Genomic DNA, 21,461 nt, shown 5'->3' with positions numbered 1-21,461 from the left:
TTTGAAATTGCGACAAGTGTAGGGCTTTGCCTGAGCTGGTCACATTTAACCAGAGAGACAAGACAAACCAAGAAGGTTCAGACAATTTTTTATTTTTCAATTTTTTTTTTATTTTGTATGTTTTTTTTTCCTATAATTTCTGCTTTATTAAATTACCCAGTGCACAAGTAGGTCCGCCCCATGGTGATGAACATTGGCATTCAGCTATGTATAGCCCAGTATCAGGATCAACGGAATTCTCACAAGTTCCTCCATTTAAACATGGATCATTTACAGTACATGGCATCACAGCTGTAAAGAATGACAATCACAAGAAAAAAAAAAAAAAAAACAAGATTAAACCAAGATATTAGATTCATTAAACGATAATATTAGTACAGTACCAATCGCGGGCAGTACGCACATTGTTGGACGCATTGCTCATATAAAGAATTATGATAATGAGGACAGCGCTTAAAAACTTTTTGCTAAAAAATTACGAGTCAAAGTTTAGCTATATAATTCAGTAAAATTTAAAAGAAATTAATTTGGTTAAAGATCACAATTATGATACAATCTTAAAGAAAAACAAATTATGCAACAAAAACAACACAATAAATATATATATTAGATAGATTATTAACTATTATTACTAATAATAATAATATTGTTTACTGTTATAATTAATGAATTTCTTGTCAAAATATGTTAATTCCAATTAAAACAAAACCACAATGGCAGAAAATTATTGAGATTAAAAAAGAAGGTAGAATAAGTTCAAAACCAATGAACAGGTTAAAATGACATTATTTTGGTAACATTATATTAAATAGGCTTTGCAACCTTGAAAATATATCATATCATGCTATGATGTTATTTTTCCCATTTCCAATGTTACAACAATAATTTTTAATGATTTGGTGATGGTTTCTGCCTAAGAAATGCCCAAAATTGTAAAGGCTAATTTCTCAAATATTTTTAAATATTTGTATTTTCTATCATTTCAATGAGATTTCAAATCCTCCCTTAAATAAAAGTAAACTGTCTACAATATCAATTTTTTTTTTGGAAAAATAAATGTGATACATTGAAATTTGGGAAAAAGAAAAGAGTAAGTAGAAGTGAAGACATACGTGTCTGACATTTAGAACCCATCCATTCAGGTGTACACACACATGATACATCCACACTACCAAGGGTTGAAGAACAAGTGCCGTTATTGGAGCAAGGGGACAAAATACAATAATCAACTGTATAAACAAAGAAATAACACATAAAAGTCAAACATTACAGGTCAGCCGGTTTCATGCAGCGATTTATATTCAGGTTCTAAACCTTGTGGTCATGAGTTCGAGCGATATGCTGGCCATGCCTAGATACCCTAGCTTGCACTTGGATTGTGCTATGTTTCAGCCAGTTTATAAATAGCATTTATATTATGGCTGCATCTCATCATTAGTAATGGCATCATTAGGATAAACAAGATAAAAAAAAAATTATTCATTTCCATAAGTGCCAGATAATTTCCATGAAGTGGCGGATCCAGGAATTCGAAATAGAGGCGGCCTAGTGTAGGGTTTTCACAGATGGATTGTCAATACCACATCAGTCCCACCATGGTTGGGGCTGAGGTAAGAATATTTATGATTATGGCACATCTAGATGGCCGGAAATGCCACTCTCAGACTTTAAATATAATTTTCTATTTTTCTCTTATTTTTTTTATAACTTTGACAAATTTAGGTGAAAGGAGGCCTCCCCCTTGAATCCGCCATTGCTCATGGTTGCCCAGTTTTTAGAAGTTGATGTAAATTGAAATTAGAAATGTCAAAAATGATCTGATTTACTTCCAATTGGATAAATTTTGCTAAATTTAAATTATGGTTTAAAAATCTATTTAACATATCATTTAAATATTAAGAGAGATGAGACAAACTTTGGAGAAAGTTATGAAAGGTCATGCAAGTAATAATGACTTGTATAATATTTGTTTCGTACTATATTATGTCAAATTCTATCGGCAGGCCAACATTATTTTATAATGAACAAAAAGGTTTTAGACAAATTTCCTAGGGCTCAATTTGTTTGATTATAATTTTTGATTGCTTTTTTTTCTGCTTTATTAAATTACCCTGTGCACAAGTAGGTCCGCCCCACGGTATTGCACATTGGCATTCAGCTGTGTTTAATCCAGTATCAGGATCAACGGAATTCACGCAAGTTCCTCCATTTAAACATGGATCATTTACAGTACATGGCATCACAGCTGTAAAGAATGACAATCACAAGAAAAAAAACAAAAAAAACACAAGATTATACGAAGATATTAGATTCATTAAATGGTATTAGTATATTATTATATAAGTACAATACCAATCGCGGGCACTACATATGTTGTTGGACACACTGCTCGTGTAAATAGGATAGTGATGACAATGCATAAATATAGGAGCGGTTGGCGCACCGGTTGTGGCTTGGACTCCCAACCTTGAGGTCGGGGGTTCGGAACTCTGGCTGTGCAAATTGCTTGTGTCCTTGGGCAAGGCACTTTATCTACGGTTGCCTCTCTCCACCCAGGAGTACAAGTGGGTACCTGGTAGGTTCCAACACAACCTGCGCTGATTACTAGCTGCAATATTATGGAATGATACATTTACTAATTTAATTTGGTGTTCAATGTGTTCCATATGTGTTTGATCCAATGACCGGGGTAGTAATGTGAAGCGCTTAGAGGCCTTGTAAAGGCATGAAGCGCTATATAAGAACGACATATTATTATTATTATTATTATAAAAATGACACTGATTATGAATCAACCTTTGGTTATATTAATCAGTTAAATTCAAAAGAAATTAATTTGGTGAAAGACCACACTTATGATACAATCACAAAGAAAAAACATTATGCAAAAAAAACAACAACATAACATAAATGTGTATACATATTAGACAGATTATTAACTGTTATTACTTAATAATACGGTTTGTTTAATTAAAATTATAATTAAATGAATTTCTTGTTAAAATATGTCAATTCTAATAAAAACAAAATTACAATGGCAGAAAATTAATGAGATTACAAAGGAAAGTAGAATATAGTAGTTCAAAACAACTGAAATTATTGGTTATAATAATCAAGAGGTTAAAATGAAATTATTTTGTTACAATGGGTTCAAAGATGATGACAAAAGACAACGATATAAAAATATAAAATAAAATTAGAATGAAATTTGCGAAAAAGAAAAGAGTAAGTAGTAGTGAAGACATACAGCCCTTGTACGTGTCTGACAAATAGAATCCATCCATTCAGGTGTACAGACACATGATACTTTGGAACTACCAAGCGTATAAGAACAAGTGCCGCCATTGGAACAAGGCAACACAGCACAAAAATCAACTATATAATGAAAAAAAGAGGGCAGTATTCATGTTATCGCTATTATACATCTGCATCATGAATAATACATAAATAGTTGAGATACTTACATGTCTCGCACACTGTACCGGTATATGCTTGCAAACATGCACATGTGTAGAAGGATATGTCCACAGCATCATCATACGTACTGGAACACGTGCCACCGTTTAAGCACGGACTGCTAGTGCACGGGTTATTACCTGCGGCAGAAACATGAAGGATTAAAAACATACATGGGAAGAAACTATAGTACAGGCAGGAGTTAATAATGGTATATCAAATCACGCCAATTGGAAATTCACACAATATTTGACTGTGATTCGTCACTCACATCACGAACTAATACAATCAAATTAGATTGTGTTAGTTCGTGAAATCACAAAAGCGCGTCAAAATACGTGCAGTTGTTGTTACAGACTTTTTGTGTGTTAAGAAATATGAAAGTGCCTGACAACCAATACGCACTCGTTTTGACGCCCTACTGTGGTTTCACGTACTAACACAATCTAATTTGATTGTGTTAGTTCGTGATGTGATCGAAAAATTAAGCAATGTCGGCTAAACTGGTGGTAGCCACTGTGTGTGTGCACTGAACTATGGAGATTCTTTGGTACACAGTTGAATTCCATCCACCACTTTCCTTGTGTTTTAGCTAGTGGGCTGAAATGCAAGTATTAAAAAGTGAACCGCCTTCAGGTCTTACGACTTACATTGCTCACAACCCCTCACCCATTTGCAGGTTTCCTGAATACAGAGTACTGAAGTACCATTCCTATGGTAGGTACACTCTTATAAATTATATATTTCTGAACTGTTGTATGCCCATATATAGTCGTGATCTGCCTATATATGTTCATGATGTGATGTCATCATTACCATATTTAGGCATGTCACATGTTTCTCTCAAATAAATTTTGATAGTCTGTACTGGGCTTAAGTTTGGATTGGACTGGATGATTTAATTCAAGTTCATTATTAGCCCGACAAGTGCAATCATCATTCTTGATACATGAGGCACTTACGGTTCTCGCAATTATCTCCTTGCCAATTATTCCGACAAAAGCATATGTAAGCGAACGCAGTGCCACTGACGACATCAGTGCAGGTTCCTCCATTCTGACAAGGATTGCTCTCACACGGCAGAACACCTGTTAAAAATAATATTCGTCAAATATTTATAATATACCAATATGAGACTTGCCATGCCAATAGCATGGCGTACTGACACGATATTTTACGCTGAGAAATTAGAAGAAAGTATGTGGTAATATTGTATACTTTAATGCAAAGAAGGCTTTTACTCGTAACTTTGGCAAAAAGTAAATAACCAGTAAATAAAAAAATCATTTCAAAGCTTATAATACGCAGAATATGAATATATTAAATAGTCATTTTCTTGTTTTTTCACTGATACTGGTATTGGCATGGCAAGCTAAATATATCTAACAATTCCCTCAGACAGGGATCCTTTTTTACGTCCCTTGAGATATCACCAGGGGGTCCAAAATTGGAAAAAAAGTCACTTCTGGGAGATCTGTTTAAACAATCTGTCTTAGCACATCTAATTTTGTCTTACTCTTTCTGGTGATACCAATCGATACTGCCTTCCATGAGACAAATGACAATAAATGGGGTATACTGGTACTTGAAACTCCACACCTACAGTACGTCAGCCCAACTATAATTTTTACTTTAGCCACGCACACACTACACCGATGGACGTTGGGCGATGCTATTCCATGGAGAGAACAATGCGAGAAGGTGTGCACAACGGATCATTCTAAATAACATCCCGCTCAATCTGCATTGTTGGTAGTTGAATGTCAAGAAGGAATGAGATCACTTACGTGTGGCACACTGTAGGCCGCGCCACATGGCACTGCATACGCACATGTATGAGTTCGTTGCTGAAACTTCCTCGCATACCCCATTATTTAAGCATGGTTGACTAAGACAAGCCAAAGACACTATAGGAGTAGAAACATAACATTTTTGAGATGATAGGTTTAAAAACCGTAACAGTGTGCTGTGGAGGTTATAGGTTATGACCGAAAAGGGGGGTACCATGGCTGATTTTCAAGAGGATAGCAAAAGTGGACAGGGCCAGGACAAGCAAGGACTCCTCAAAACTCTGACAATATTTAGATTTAAAAAGGCTTATTTTATTGATTTCAATTTACATAGATATTTTTTTCCCAGAGTTTTTCCTCCCCAAAATCAGGGTGGGAAGCGGGTGACAGCTCTCCCCAACAGGATATTATTAAAATAAACATATAGTGTATATTATATTATATTAATAATAATGTTACAGCTTAAATGCTCTTATATTTAACATTCTACAAATTAACTAATATCCATCCCTTACGTGTTGCACAGTTGACACCAGTCCATCCGGTTGGACACATACATAAGTATTGATAAGTAGTGTCCATCATTATAAGGTCTAAACAAGTCGCGCCATTCTGGCAAGGGTTGCTGTCACATGGCAAGACTTCTGTAAACAAAAATTAAACAAACATGCTTTTTATTGTAATTGTAAAACAAAATATTTCGCTTTCAAAAACAACAAAAAATATTTCACTTGTACAATAATGAACTTTAACATGTTGGCTGCCAGCGACGAGTATACTCGTCCACTGGGTGTTGCTGAGGGTGCCAGGGTCGAAATCGGGGTAACATTATAGCGTTTTTAGCTTCTTTGTTATACATAATAGAACCACAGTCTCAACATCTGGTAGTTCGGTGAAGACACCTAGACGATAACGTTTGTTGCCAGTAGTACGACGAGTATACTCGCCCCCTAATATTTTCCCGCCAGTCACATCATTTTGATGATATATGACTAGATAAAAGTTTTAAAAAAGTATGTTTGTACATGTAAACTTGTTTTGGCACATGGGAAGGAACCTTAAAAAAGGTCTGGCAGTCAACGTGTTAATACTTCACCATATACAGTATATTTATTATAAATAATAATCTATTGAAAAATTTATCAGTAGCATTGCCTCTAAAAGGTGCATCCAAACCTTTTAAGCTGTGTACAGATCAAATTTTCTTTGAAAAAAAACTGCTCTGTACCCATATATATTCATCATGTGCCTATATATGGTCATGATGTGATGTCATCATGCCATATTTAGTCATGTCACATGTTTTTGTCAAATAAAATTGAATAGCCTGGACAAACCTTTCCACAGCTAAATATCACAAACAACATGAAATAATATAGAAATATTCTTCCTTTATATGATAAACCCCTGTGATATGCCAAATACGGCCAATAATTGGGTGGAATACTGTAAAACCTCGAATTGAAGCCCTGGGCTTCTTTTTTTTGTGAAATTTGGATGGGCTTCTTTTCGAAATGGGTTTCATTTCGAGGCTACTTTTGCAAAGTAAAGAGTGGAAGCTTTTCAAAATGAATGCTGTAAATTTTGGAAATTACTACTATAAAACAATAAATAGGGGCACTGTAACATCAATCTGTATCATGGCGTGTATTAACCAGCATTAATTACTTTAAGCATTAATTACTGTATAAACCAAGTTTATTTCGTTTCTTTAAAATTCATGTACATGGTTTGTACTGTACTATTTTGAAAAAAAGCCTATGCTATCTTGAAAAGAAGCCTATGGGCTACTTTCGAGATAGGCTTCTTTTTGAGGCTACTTTTGCAAACTAAAGTGAGGGGCTTCAATTCCAGATGTGCTTCGTCTCTAGAATAAGCCCACTGGGCTTCTATTCGAGGTTTTACAGTATGACATCATCATACATAAAATTTTATAGTGCGAATAGAACCTTAAAAACTTACCAATCTCGCAGTTGGTGCCAGTGAATGTGTCCAGACAAAAACACACGTACGAGGAGCCGCTCACAGCACACGTTCCTCCATTTTGACACACAGCTGGAACCTCAGAGCAATAATCACCTACATATAAAGACAAGTGGTTGAAGCAATCAATAAAATACTATATTACAATATTAGAAAAAGTTTTTTAAATCTCAATATATATGATGAATAACTTCTCTACCTTGTTTAACTAAACTTTCTTATCAGAGGGAAAAAATTAAATAAAAATTCGCTGTTTAGGAAAAAGATTTTGAGGTAAGAAAATTTGTGATTATGACACCTCTAGATGGCCAGAAATTGCACTCTCAGACTTAAAATTGGAATATATTTTTCTTTACATTCTCCATATTTTTTTAATCCGCCACTGCATTTCTCAACCATTCAAACATTCATTCAATTGCAAATGTGTTATGCCACAGTAACCGCAAGTGGTACAGTCATCTTTGGCCACCAGTGAGGTTGACACAGGCCAAGGCTCATCACAGATTTGATGGTGACGGACCTCGTCCACTTAAGTCATGGCGAGATATTGTAGTGGGGGGACCCTCTGAAGATTGAACATCAATCCAGAAGTAGCTGCCGATTACAACACTAGGTCTCGCAGTGTATACCCCACCTTACAGTTAAACATGCAACCTTTCCACAATCTAACCCTGGCATTCAGGGAAAATAGACTCTTAAAAGATGAGGATCATCATCATCAATATAGGGCCTGTTGTCTGCTGCTTATCCTCAAAATAAAGTATAACATATACTGTATAAAATACGGTATTTAAAATGGCAGTGTCCCGTTTCTGCTAAAAGTACTTCATGGGTGGTCGTGTCCTCTTTCTTACCTAAAATGCCTTTCGTCAGAGGGAAGTTTGGATTGTCGATAAACATGGTTTCTTTAAAGAATGTTGTAATTTTGGTTTCATCTATTTAAAAGTTGCAAACCTTGTTTAACTAAACTTTCTTATCAGAGGGAAAAAATTAAATAAAAATTCGCTGTTTAGGAAAAAGATTTTGAGGTAAGAAAATTTGTGATTATGACACCTCTAGATGGCCAGAAATTGCACTCTCAGACTTAAAATTGGAATATATTTTTCTTTACATTCTCCATATTTTTTTAATCCGCCACTGCATTTCTCAACCATTCAAACATTCATTCAATTGCAAATGTGTTATGCCACAGTAACCGCAAGTGGTACAGTCATCTTTGGCCACCAGTGAGGTTGACACAGGCCAAGGCTCATCACAGATTTGATGGTGACGGACCTCGTCCACTTAAGTCATGGCGAGATATTGTAGTGGGGGGACCCTCTGAAGATTGAACATCAATCCAGAAGTAGCTGCCGATTACAACACTAGGTCTCGCAGTGTATACCCCACCTTACAGTTAAACATGCAACCTTTCCACAATCTAACCTTGGTATTCAGGGAATATAGACTCTTAAAAGATGAGGATCATCATCATCAATATAGGGCCTGTTTCTGCTGCTTCTCCTCAAAATAAAGTATAACATATACTGTATAAAATACGGTATTTAAAATGGCAGTGTCCCGTTTCTGCTAAAAGTACTTCATGGGTGGTAGTGTCCTCTTTCTTACCTAAAATGCCTTTCGTCAGAGGGAAGTTTGGATTGACCTGTGTAGGAGCTTTCTTCTCGATAAACATGGTTTCTTTAAAGAATGTTGTAATTTTGGTTTCATCTATTTAAAAGTCGCAACAAAGGAAGTTTTATACCCCAACTTCTGCTACAGCCTAGAAATGATTTAGTATGGGCTTCCCCCTTCAGTTGAATCGTAACTATCCTTATATGTTCAGTAGAACATTTCGCACTTTCGCTTTTCCACGTGTATAATTAATGAACAAGCGGACAGAAAATTAAAAAACACAACCCGTGTCATGCTCTGTTGGCTCTTGACCTTATGTCAGGGGTCATACAAAATAGTCTTTTTACAGGCAGCAGAAATGGGGTATGAAAAATACAGCATTCTGTTGCAAATACCGGAATAAAATTCCACAAAAATAGAGGGGAAAAATATGGTATATAAATACAGTATATTCTTATGAGCCCCATTTCTGCTAAAACAAAAATACAGTGTTTCTGCAGTGGCAGAAACAGGCTCATAGAAAATTTTTCGCAGTGACATTTGCGCTAAGCGGCAAAAGATAAGAGATGATATACGTACGTTCAGCACACAGATTACCTCTCCAACCAGACCAGCAAATACAATTAAATTGGGTGTTGCCCAAAACCTGACAGTTACCGTTTTCACAAGGTTCGACTGCACACAAATTAGCTGTAGAAAATAAATATCAAATAGTTTTATCCTAATTCGGTTTGTACCATTCTCCCCCCAAATAAAATATATAAATAAACATTCTAAAAACATGAAATAATTTTAGGACTAAGAAATTTCAGTTTCTATCAAAATAAATGTGACAACAAAAAACAGGCTCTTGTATCGTAAAATGAAAAATGGCATTATTAGAACCTCTAGTAGAGGTCAAAACTAAAAAAAAAAACTGATGCCAAAAATTGTTAAAAAATGATAACAAATAAAAAAGATATGATAATTTATATTTTCAGTCCAAAATGCATTAGATGGTGAACACCAGTACATGAGAATTTTAGCTGATTTGAAGACTTTAGTTTTTGATGACAAGCACCTGAATTTGCCAGAGTCGATCACATGTATTATTTTTACATATTCCACTTGGCATCAAATATTAAAACTGTAATTATGATTACAAAACTGTCTGCGAATATATACTAAAGCTACAGATCATCAAAAATTATTAAATGAATGTAAGCACCAATATGCATCTTCAAACCAGGAATGATAATGTAATTTTATCAATAATATACTTTCATATAAAACAATACTGAAAAATCAAAATAAAACATTCAATTGCGCCCTCTATAAAGAGTAAATCCAAGTACTGTAAATCATTATGCTTAAAGGCCAATTTTGACAGCATCGTACGACACAGCCCAAAATAATTTGTCGTGGCCAGTATTAAGTCATAGTAAGATGTGACTATCCCCAATGCAGTCTTATGGCCTATTGCGTTTGCATATGTCAGGTTAAACAGACCTGACATGGAAAAAAGTCATGTCGGGCTGTGTTGCCAGACACTGTCCGAGTTGGTCTTTATAGATAATCCATGCAGAAATCGAAGAATGTACAGTCTTTGTTGTAAGATCTTTGCTTAACATATTACTGGAAACTACGAGTTATGCATCCCTGACTGTACACTCATGCATACATACCCAACGTAAATATTTTGTATTGCATGCATCTGGCAATTTAGGTAGGAAATATAAATCAAACATTTGATATTTTCATTTGTTCTGACAGCTCTTAACTAACACAGGACCAACTTTCAGCCAATATGTTAAAACGGAGCTTTCGAATTGGCTGACGACGCTACATAAGAACGGATTCAGTCATACGTGACAGTCCTACGTTCTCTGCGCAACATGAATTTGGTCAAATTGCATCCTAGAATACACGCAACGAGAACTTAACTTGCTCACATGTGCAAATGACTTCTTACTGACATCATTATTAAGTGCTACAGTACGTCCTACCGCATCATGCAAGCAAAAGCTTCATATTATTATTATGGTACTCATTTTATTCAGCTTGAGGCACTAGGGCCAAGGATACGCCAAACAGTGAATTTAATCACTCTTCAAAGTGGCAACCCCATCACAATACAGCACCAACTTAACCTAATAACGCCACAATATATATCTAAAAACTATAATTTATGTATATCATTTGACATAGAAGATTAAAAAAAATACAGTCTACAATTCAAAAATGCACATGGATAATACTGGTCTATTTCTACAAAAAAAATATATAACTGAACATTATTTACATTAATACGGCAAAACAAAAATTCCACTTTTACTTGCAAGCAAATTTACAATTATATTTTCAGAATAGTTTCAACAAAAATAGTACTTCAAATAGTGCAAGTATCGGAATATTTTCAACACAATAAACAGCATAATATTAATTTCATATGTAAATTTGTGGTACTGGCTATTAAATAGGCAGTACCACACAATAAGAATTTTTGTGAGCCAGTATTAATCATCCTGCTGAAAATGTAAACATGCTGTAATTGTCTGTAAGGAAGCCAAGTGACTTCCAAAAACGGAGCAGAATGATTAACATTTACAGACAGCATTTGGATGAATGCAGATAATTCTGGCTCACCATTCTCTGTTACTCCATCAAACACAAAATACTGTAACACAGGTGTCCAGACTATCAAATTTAATTTTACAAAAACATGTGACATGCCTATATATGGTCATGACGACATCACATCATGATCATATATAGGCACATAATGACTAAATAAGGGCATACAACACTTCTTTTTCAAAGTTGATAATCAGGACAGAGCTAAGATTAACAACTGAGTAAAGACGACATAGGTAAACATACTAATTTCACAATTATTTCCAATATAAATTGTTGAAGAACAGTCACAGGTATAGGATGTTTGGTCTGACGATGGGTTACAAATTCCATTGTTTTGACAAGGGTTTGGCTCACACACTACTCCTACAGAAAGACAAGCAAAAACTTACTGTGAAATTTCATTCATAATTTAATTTAATTTTTTTTTATTTTTTTTTTTTATTTTTCGAAAGTCAATTTTAAGAAGTTATACCAACAGTCTACAGGTTTCCAAAGAAGAAACTGCTAATATTAAAATACAATTTGGTCCTTTTGTTAATTAAAATACATAGAAAACAATTACTATAATATTAATATTAAAAATCTATTATTAATTTAATGGACCTTTCTGCTAAGCCCCGCCCACTTGGATATTGTTGCTAAGGTCCCACGCATGAATTCCTGACCTTGTTCTGAGTGGTCAATTAAGTTTGACTGACAGTCCGGAATGGTCCATTATTATCAAAATACAGTATAGTATAAACATTATAAGCTTGGCCTGAAAATGTCCATCATATGGCATAAATTGATAATAAAATTATAACATAATATTTTTTAGAATATGGTTAATCAATTTTACAATTAAGAGTTACATGTTTTGAAGGACAGAATTCAATTTTATTTTTATATTATTTTTTTGTCAAACTAAGAGTGGTATTGTCTAAGCTTTCTGAAATGTTGGTTCTGGGTTCTAAAAAAAAATCAAATCAAATTACGTGTTTGACAGAGAATTCCTGTGAACGTGCTGGGACATGTGCACGTAAACCGTGAGTAGTCAATTAAATCCTCGACACACGTACCGCCGTTAAGACAAAAAGATGTTAAACACACACCCGCTGATGAAATACAAAATCCACATTTAACATTGAGTTTCATTTTACATTTTATGGTGGAGATTGCTGGTGTAAGGAGGATGTGGAGAGAACTGATAAAATAACTGATAAAAATTGAAGAGAACATTGCATTTAGTGAAAATTATGAAGAAAAATGAGAAAATAAAATGAAGGTACTGAAAATACAGTTGTCATATATATATAATATTTACTTTGATATATTATATTAATTCAATTCAAGAAGATGCAAGAAAGCCTAATTGCAAAATTTTTCTAGATTCTAACTTTGTATTGGTAACATATGGAATAGATTTCCACATGTCCCTAATTATTTTTTTTTTTTCATTCTAGACAGTACCACCAAGTAAGTTAATTTAGACAGAATACCTAAAAAAGAAAAAAGAAATTGCATATGGGATGCCAATTACATTTGGTTTGGCTTGCACTAAGTGCAATATAAAGTGAGCAACCTAAATTGAGGGCCTGGAACCTAGGCTGATTTGTATATATCCTTTAAAATTTAAAACTAATTCCTAAATATGTTTATATTAATTCAAATAATTATAAATGTAAAATTTTACATTTATTTCAAATAATTATAAATGTAAATTCAAATAATATAAATGTAAATTCAAATAATCATAAATGTAAAATTTATCTAGTTCTTAAATTACATTTGCATGTTTCCTGCAAAATTAAAATAAATACATAAATGTTTATATTATTTATTCACTTATAACCATTATAACCATAAAATGCAGAAATTTTAAATAATATATCACACATTTGTATGTTTCATGCAAATTAAAATTAATACTTAAATATGTTTATATTACACTTTAATCAATTGATCATAAAGATAAGACAATAAACAGAAACAAACATACGATCTTGGCAATTATTTCCATAATAACCACTTGGGCAATTGCACGTGTAGGAGGTTAAATCAGCAGAAGGTACACAAATACCCTGGTTCTGACAGGGGTTAGTGACACAGGCTAACTCTGTAATGCAAAGCAGTACATACACAAAACAGTAAGAAAACATTCATGATAAAGGATACAGTTAATAAAATCAAAGAAAATATAAATAATATATTTAAAATGATCCAGTATTCCATATAATATTTTTCATGTAATTGTACTTTTGCATATAAAATGTTACTAAACTGAATAAAACAATAAACAGCTTTTCAACATTCGACAGTATAGATTGCAAAAGAACCAACCTCCTTCAAATTCATGATGTCTGCATGGTTGGTTGATTGATTGATTTGTTTGTTGATTGATTGATTCATTGATTCATTGATTGACTGATTGATTGATTGATTGATTTGTTAATTGATTGACTGATTCATTGGTTTGATTGATTGATTGATTGATTGATTGATTGGATTCATTTGTTGATTGATTGATTGATTTGTTAGTTGATTGACTGATAATTGGTTGTTTGATTAATTGATTGACTGGCTGATTGATTGTTTGATTAATTGATTGGTTGATCGATTCATTCATTCATTAATTGGTTAACAGATTAGTTTATTAATAAAACAGCAAAATAATGATCATAATGAACAAAAAAGATATTCAATAACTTATTAAACAGACAGATATGATTTACCATGAGGTATTAATAATGTACAATAGATATAAGTATGATACAAAGTTGTAGTCAAAGAGAAGTTCAAAGGTCGTTACGTGATTGACAGTATTGGCCTGTCCAACCATCAGCACACTGACAGAGGAAGACATCAGTCTCCACACTAGAATCGACACAAGTTCCACCATTTAAACATGTAACACTCAAACACGCCCCCACTGGGTACAAAAGAGAGCATGATGGGAAGATAAACATGTTAGTATCAATACAGTAAGGTAAGACAATTTTTATTAGTTGATAGTAAATGATGGAAGGAAAAATATTAAAAACATAGTGTATATGAAAATATGCCATGTAAAATAATTTTCCATCTTATTTCTTACAATTTTAACAATTAATCAAAATTATTTATTTATCTATTTGACTGACCGATTAGTATTATATCTGAACCACCAAGATTTATTTTGACTCAAAATAAAATATTCTTACTAAATAGATGAAATATGTATTAAATATTGACATTTTTTAATTTAGATTAATGAGCAATAATTAATGTTACAAAAACAAAAGATTATTTAAGACACTCTACTAAAAATAATACTGTATTTATAATCATTGTTTTTATTCATATATTTATATATCATATTTGAATGATATTTGGTATGAATACTGTCACTGATTCAATATTAATTCAAAAAAATTATCATTAAAAAAAATAATTGGTAAAGATCTCTTTAAAAAAAAATTGCAGTTCATATGATTTCTACATATATATATATATATATATATTTTGTACCAATTTCAAATTACATCCAGTTACATTAAAAAATGTAATGAATACAATCGATTACATTACCTAATATGTACAGGGGTAGCAAATTTTAAAAAAAAGACTACAATTTGTACACGTATGGAAAAAGTGTGCCTTAGTGATGTATTGTTTTAAGCAAAGCCTTTCTTTGGTTATTCAGTTGAGTTGATAAATATACATTATTGACTTTTGAGTGTTTCTAAACAATAGGACAGCTGCCAGCAATGGTCCGGTAATTCCTTGATCGATGTCTGTTTTCTAGTCTGTTATTCTTTACGGAGGCCATTATGAGTGAATGGCTGAGCATACTACATTAATGAAACTATTGTCTCCATGATGAAGATTAGAGGAATGGTTCTGTCATTAAGAGGAGGAAGCACATTGCCGATGGTGAATGTCCAGGGAAATAAGCAATAAATAACAATATGAATATTAATACTAACATTAATTTTAAATTGGTCCCTATCAATATGAAGAACACAATGTACTTTAAAAAAAATCATTCTTTGGTTTTATCTACAATAGGCCAAGTAATAAAAAAAAGTAGTTTCTCGTCCTTATATTTTGAAAAAAGGAGAATAAGGGCACTTTTTTTTCTTCTTTTTTTTTACTCCGAGATGGAAAATCCAAGATGGTGGATGGGAAACAGCTACTACTTCCTCAATTTTACCAACTAGACACATTGAAAGCAAATAAAAGAAATTAAAAACAAAAAAAATTATTGGGGCAGAGAAATGGATCAGCGAGGGGACGAGAAACTAGTAATTTTTTTATTTGGCCTTAAGCTTTTGAGTGGAAGACATTACATAAAACACAAACAAATACAACACCCTCATTAGAACAATTATTCTGATCTATATTAGATGATACTAGCAATATAATATATTTATTTGTTATGACAAAGAAAAAACACAATGTTATTAAATTAAACAAAATGACAATGATAATATGGTTATATAGTGATACAGTAGTAAAAATATAAATATGATCCTTTTATTTTGTTGTTTATATATTATCATATAATATACATTATCAAATTGAACATTAGAGACATTTCTTTAAAAAAAATACTATAAAATAAAAACAATAATAAGAATAACAATAGCGCATAAAATATATTTGTATTTATACAGTGCAGCACTGGTGTGGATTCTGTGTGATATTATATATTTGTACAACAATAATATTTCAGTTTTGTTCTTCTGGTTAAACTAGGTAAGTTGTGTGTGATTTGGAGCCCTAATACCATGCTAGACACGCTAACAAAGAATGGCTAATAATGATAACAAAAATAATACTAAAGCAATTGTGTTCAAGTGAGTTACATGCAACATAATGATTTTTATAAAGCAATGTTACCAAGGAAACAATAATTTCACAAATCAATAAATTTCTATTGATCTTAAATATGAAGTAAAAAGCAGTTTCATGCATAATTTATATTATTAAAAACCACAGCATCCAACATTGAATACACTGCATACATGTATATAAAATATGTAAAGATATATTTTCAGTGTTAAAAAATGGACAAAACCTTAAATAATCATATTTTTTTTACAAATAAATTTATAAACTTCCATTAAAATGTAAACTGATTCACAGATTTCAGTATACTCTTAATAAATAATTTTTTTGGACTTCAGTGTCAATCGAAATGGGTAACACATCAATGAAGAGGAATTACTTGGGGTTCCCTTCTATAGCAAGCTCTCGCATTAATTGCCACATTATTCTTGTTTAAAGGAGGTATTTCAGTACATTTGAGGGTCAATTTTTGGAGCATTTTATTCCACGAAATAAGGCCAGTAAATTTGGCTACAGGAGAACACAATGGCCAATCTTTAAAGCAATTTTCCTATTGAATTTTAATCGCTCATATTGTGTTTCGGTAACACTACCAACAACGCCCCACATGATTTCTTGGGGCTTATGAAAGCTGACCAAATATTGAGTTGCTAACAGAAAGCACAAAGTGTAAAGCTTTTATAGCTGTTTGAATTAAGAAATCATTATTATATTATATGATATTATTTATTAACACTGACAATACATCTTTGAAAAGAGGATTGATATATAACTTGAAATATGTTTGAGGGAAATTTGTACGAAATTGCAAACATGCCAAAAAAACACCCATAAAGGTAATAATTAAATTTAAATTTCAAGCAGTTTAGAGGAAACCTACTATATTCACAAAATTCACCCATGTAGAAGCTAGAGCAAATGCATGTGAAGTACGTCCCATCGGTATTTGTTAGGCAAACGCCGTTATTGAAACATGGATTGCTAAGACATGGATCAGCTAGGCAGAAGGAACAGAAAAAATGATGTTAGTCAGAAATAAGTGCTTACATTACAGTGAACTATTATGCACAGTGCAAGGTTAAATTATTATAATTTTAATATACTTTGGAAATATAATGTAATATTACTATTAATAATACATATTGATGCAATAGCAAAACTAATAACTTAATATATATTTTGGAAGTATAAATCTTATATTTATTATTAAAGTCACACTCTGGAAAAAAAAATGTTTTAAAGGTTGTAGAAATAATTTTTTTAAGACAGAAAAAAGTTGTTTCACAAACAACTGGGGAACAGTGAATGATAGATTTTTTAATATTTAAAAACTGAGGAAAAGGGGCATATCCGCCCCTTTTTTACACCTTTTTCCCCCAGTTTTTTAAATTTTCAAAAATCTGTATCTCAGTCACCATTCCCCAGCTTTTCGTCAAACAACTTCTTTCTGTCTTAGAAAAATCAGTTCAACAACATCAAAAATTTGCTCTCCCACGGAGTCTGACTTTAATAAATTTTATATGTATAGGAAAAACTACTATTTTAAAGTATAATTTGGAAGTATAATTCATTATTTATTTTCCACAATTTATTTTGGATTTATGATTTATAAAAATATACTCACTTTACTAGTGGCATTATTCATTTATTTTTAGGTTTAATTTATTTATATTAAATATATTTTTCATTATAATTCATAGAAATTTTTTTTTGCTGAACTGTAGTTATTTATAAATATTTCGTTTATATTTATTAACTACGCAAGAAAACTAGTTTTTATACAATTAAGTTTTTTTGAAATAAACATACGAATTTCGCACTGTTTTCCAAAGTAAGAAGACTGGCAGAAACATGTGTAGAGTGTAACATCTACATCCATCGTGCATAAGCCATCGTTCATGCAGGGCTGGCTCGTACACGGTGCAGCTAAGCAATAAGATGAATGTTAGTTTTGCACTGCGCTTATGTTAGTTGTGCACAGAAAAGTTGAGCATAATCATATATTGAGCCAGGCACAGTGAGAATCAGGCCCGTAACTAGGATTTTTTTTGGGGGGTTCAAATTTGGAAAAAGTGGAGCCTTTTGAAGATGTTAACGACCAACGAATTGCGCTGACCACATAAATAAGAATTCCATCTTGAAACTTGTATTAAAAGTTGCTACTGTCTATAAAGATTATTTGAACAGCATTGTTTTTTTTGTTTTTTTTTTATTAAGTTTAAGCAATCTTCTTTCGAGATTTTTTTTTTTTTGCCATCCAAGCGGAGCCAGCTAGCAAACGGCGGGGTTCGTCCAAACCCCCCACCCCCTGGTTACGGGCCTGAACATCTTAATTACTATATGGGGCTTGCCATGCCAAAACCAACATCAGTGACTAAAAAACATGAAAATTTACCTTTTTAATATATTCATATTCTCTACATTAGAAGCTTTAAAATGATAGGTCATTTGGAATTGACTAACTATTGCCAAAGTTATGAGTGAAATACAACAGCTTCTCAGTATACTAAAGTATACAATACTATGACAATACTGCCAAAATCTTATGCTGATTACTCAGTTAAACATGTAGGGACAGTACACTGGTTGGGATAGCAAGCCACACACAGTCTGCATTAACATATAAGCAAATACTGGGCGAGATGGTTAAGATTTGTAATATATTCCAGACTTATGCACACAAATTTGGTTTTACGCTCCATCAACAAATTCATTTTTTTATAAAAAGCAATAATAAATATCAAAGTTTAAGAAAACATTCAAGTGTTTTCTTAAGCCTGCAATTATGAAAATAACACTACAAGGTACCACTGTATTATGATGAATTGTTTGTACTAAATATACTACAATTACAACAGTGACAATTTGGGGCGTTAAAAGAATGATTCAAAAGTGCTGGTTAACAGAGCGGTAATCCAGACACCTCCGCTTTAAGTCAGATTTTTTTTGTTTCTTTGGTTATTTTCAAGGATAATTTTGTGGTTTAGTAAATTCGGTATTTTGTCATAACATTTTTTTTTCAATTCTGCTTTCTTGTTTTGTACAAGTGCTGTAAGTATTTCATTGAAACATACATGAGTATTTATTTTAAAGCACATGTAATAATCAATTACAATTTGTAATTTTTAACAGATATTTGGATTAGAATTATAGATTGAACACAGATTTGAAAGGTAAACGACACTACCAGCTTCGTGACTGCTAGTTTAGACAAAAGAATGTCATGGCTGATAAATTTAACTGAACGCAAACACAAGTCATGAATAGCATTTTGTTGATAATAGAATGACGACAACTATAAAAATAAATGGAGCAAAGAGTCTTTATTAATGAATGAATAGAAGATGATGGATGGAAAAGATATATATAATCTGTATTTACATGTGGCACAATCAAAGCCTGTATACCCAGAAGTACAAAGGCATGAAACTATAGTGAAATCATCATTAGTATTACAAGTTCCACCGTTCTGGCAGGGACTGTCCAAGCATGGGTTTTCTAATGTAGAAGTAAAAAAAAAATTCCTCTGTTAGTAGCCTAGAAGACGCAATATATATATTAGCAAATCACCGCCGAGTTAATAAAGACATAGCCTTTTCATAGCTTAAAAGGGTTTAAGGTGTCATCCATTTTTTTTATATAAGTTTAACAGTGATTGTATTATAAAATTGAAAAAAAAAAATGATTTCAAAATATTAACAAAATTTACAATTTAAAGAGGGGTCTCTCTTTGAAATGATGAAAAAATGGATGACACATTCACAACACAGTATATAAGACAATTTAGAGGAACAGTCTACAGTGATGTACAGACAAGGTAAGGTTGCATAATAATGAATAAAGGTATACATGAAGATGGATTGTGTCGATACAGTAATGAATTCAAGTGGCTACTACAGGCGTATAAAGGTGTATACATGTAGGGCAATTCCGTAAATTAGTAAACCAAATGGTAAAAAATTCAAATACATCAAATGTGTATGTGTGATACATCATTATGAAGCTAATGAGTTATATTTTTGTGAAATAAAAAAAAAAATTAAGAATTCACTTACCACATGGAAAATAATTGGAATTCAATACAATTAATTAATATTTTGAAATACTAAAGAAAATGTAGTTATAATTTTAATTTCCAATTTTTTTCCTTGCAAAATATCAGAATCTGATTCACTTTTCATTAAAATAATGAATTAGTATTGTATTGTGTGATTTGGGGAAATTTTTTGAATTTTTGTAATCAACGCCATATTTTTAATTAAATATTTAAAAATAATGAAAATATGGATGTACGTCCGTCACAAGAAAATGACATTTGTTTATTTCCTTTTCTAACCAGGTACAAAGAAATTACCAAAACTCTGTTATAAAGCATACTAGGTATACCAAGTGTATACAGCAAATTGGAAGCCTACCATTAATTACACTAATTAGCAAAACCATGTGACAGACGTACATTTTTTCTGTACGTCCGTCACTGTACGTCCGTCACACTGTGTAAAATGTGTCATAACCTATGAAATATGGTGAAAATTTGAAAACTGTCAATGTGTCATATATCTGTAGTTACAGTAGGTTACATGTTGTGCACAAAACATAATACAACATGGACAATTCTGGGTATGAGCCCCATACTTGAGTTTCTGGTCGAGATCAATTTAGGCTTACATAATTTCCTCCTTGAAACACATTTTGTCTTATTGTTATCAAACAGTGTGCAATATGCACATAATTTCAGTACCAATGGCTTACATTACAAACAAAAAACAATTTTGAACTAAAATTTTAAGCAAATATCTAATAAAAACAAACCAGGCAGGCAATACACAAATTACATAATAATGTTATCATCTTGACTATCACGGCTACTATATCTACTTCATCATAACAATGTCCTGTAATTACAATTACAGCTAACATATGATTATATTATTTTTTTATATTCAAATTACAGGATATTATTATAATGTAAGATAAGACACCTTATTTAGCATGAGTAACCATACAGTCATCTTGATTAACTACAATTACTATGATTTTTCTTGTATTGCAAAAATGTTGTTCTATACATTACAGGTGTTATAAAAATCTCTAATTCCAGAACCTTTAAAATCTAAACTTGCCCATTGCAGGATTCTTTATATACAATGAAGAAGTTAACGCCAAAAGCTAGGACTTGGCTTAATAGATCTA

At 32.3% G+C, this 21,461-nt stretch overlaps 1 protein-coding gene across 1 annotated transcript in view; it reads right to left on the bottom strand.

The window, feature by feature from the left end:
• Positions 1-130: 130 nt before the first annotated feature.
• The window catches only part of LOC117100928 (neurogenic locus notch homolog protein 1-like), a 44,205-nt gene continuing 22,874 nt past the window's right edge, over positions 131-21,461 (bottom strand). The window contains exons 12-23 of the mRNA XM_033240772.1: positions 19,650-19,766; positions 18,078-18,194; positions 17,149-17,265; positions 9,423-9,533; positions 7,209-7,325; positions 5,762-5,890; positions 5,244-5,363; positions 4,419-4,544; positions 3,465-3,596; positions 2,111-2,245; positions 1,113-1,229; positions 131-291 (exon numbers count right to left, since the gene is read on the bottom strand). Of these exons, the coding sequence (XP_033096663.1) occupies positions 131-291; positions 1,113-1,229; positions 2,111-2,245; positions 3,465-3,596; positions 4,419-4,544; positions 5,244-5,363; positions 5,762-5,890; positions 7,209-7,325; positions 9,423-9,533; positions 17,149-17,265; positions 18,078-18,194; positions 19,650-19,766 (1,499 nt within the window). The remainder of the gene's footprint in view (positions 292-1,112; positions 1,230-2,110; positions 2,246-3,464; positions 3,597-4,418; positions 4,545-5,243; positions 5,364-5,761; positions 5,891-7,208; positions 7,326-9,422; positions 9,534-17,148; positions 17,266-18,077; positions 18,195-19,649; positions 19,767-21,461) is intronic.

This window comes from Anneissia japonica, unplaced genomic scaffold (assembly GCF_011630105.1).
Source record: "Anneissia japonica isolate Jap-2015-1 unplaced genomic scaffold, ASM1163010v1 scaffold287858_len863314_cov180, whole genome shotgun sequence".
In the NCBI taxonomy this organism is placed as follows: Eukaryota; Metazoa; Echinodermata; class Crinoidea; order Comatulida; family Comatulidae; genus Anneissia; species Anneissia japonica.
This window is presented reverse-complemented; position numbering and strand designations above follow the sequence as displayed.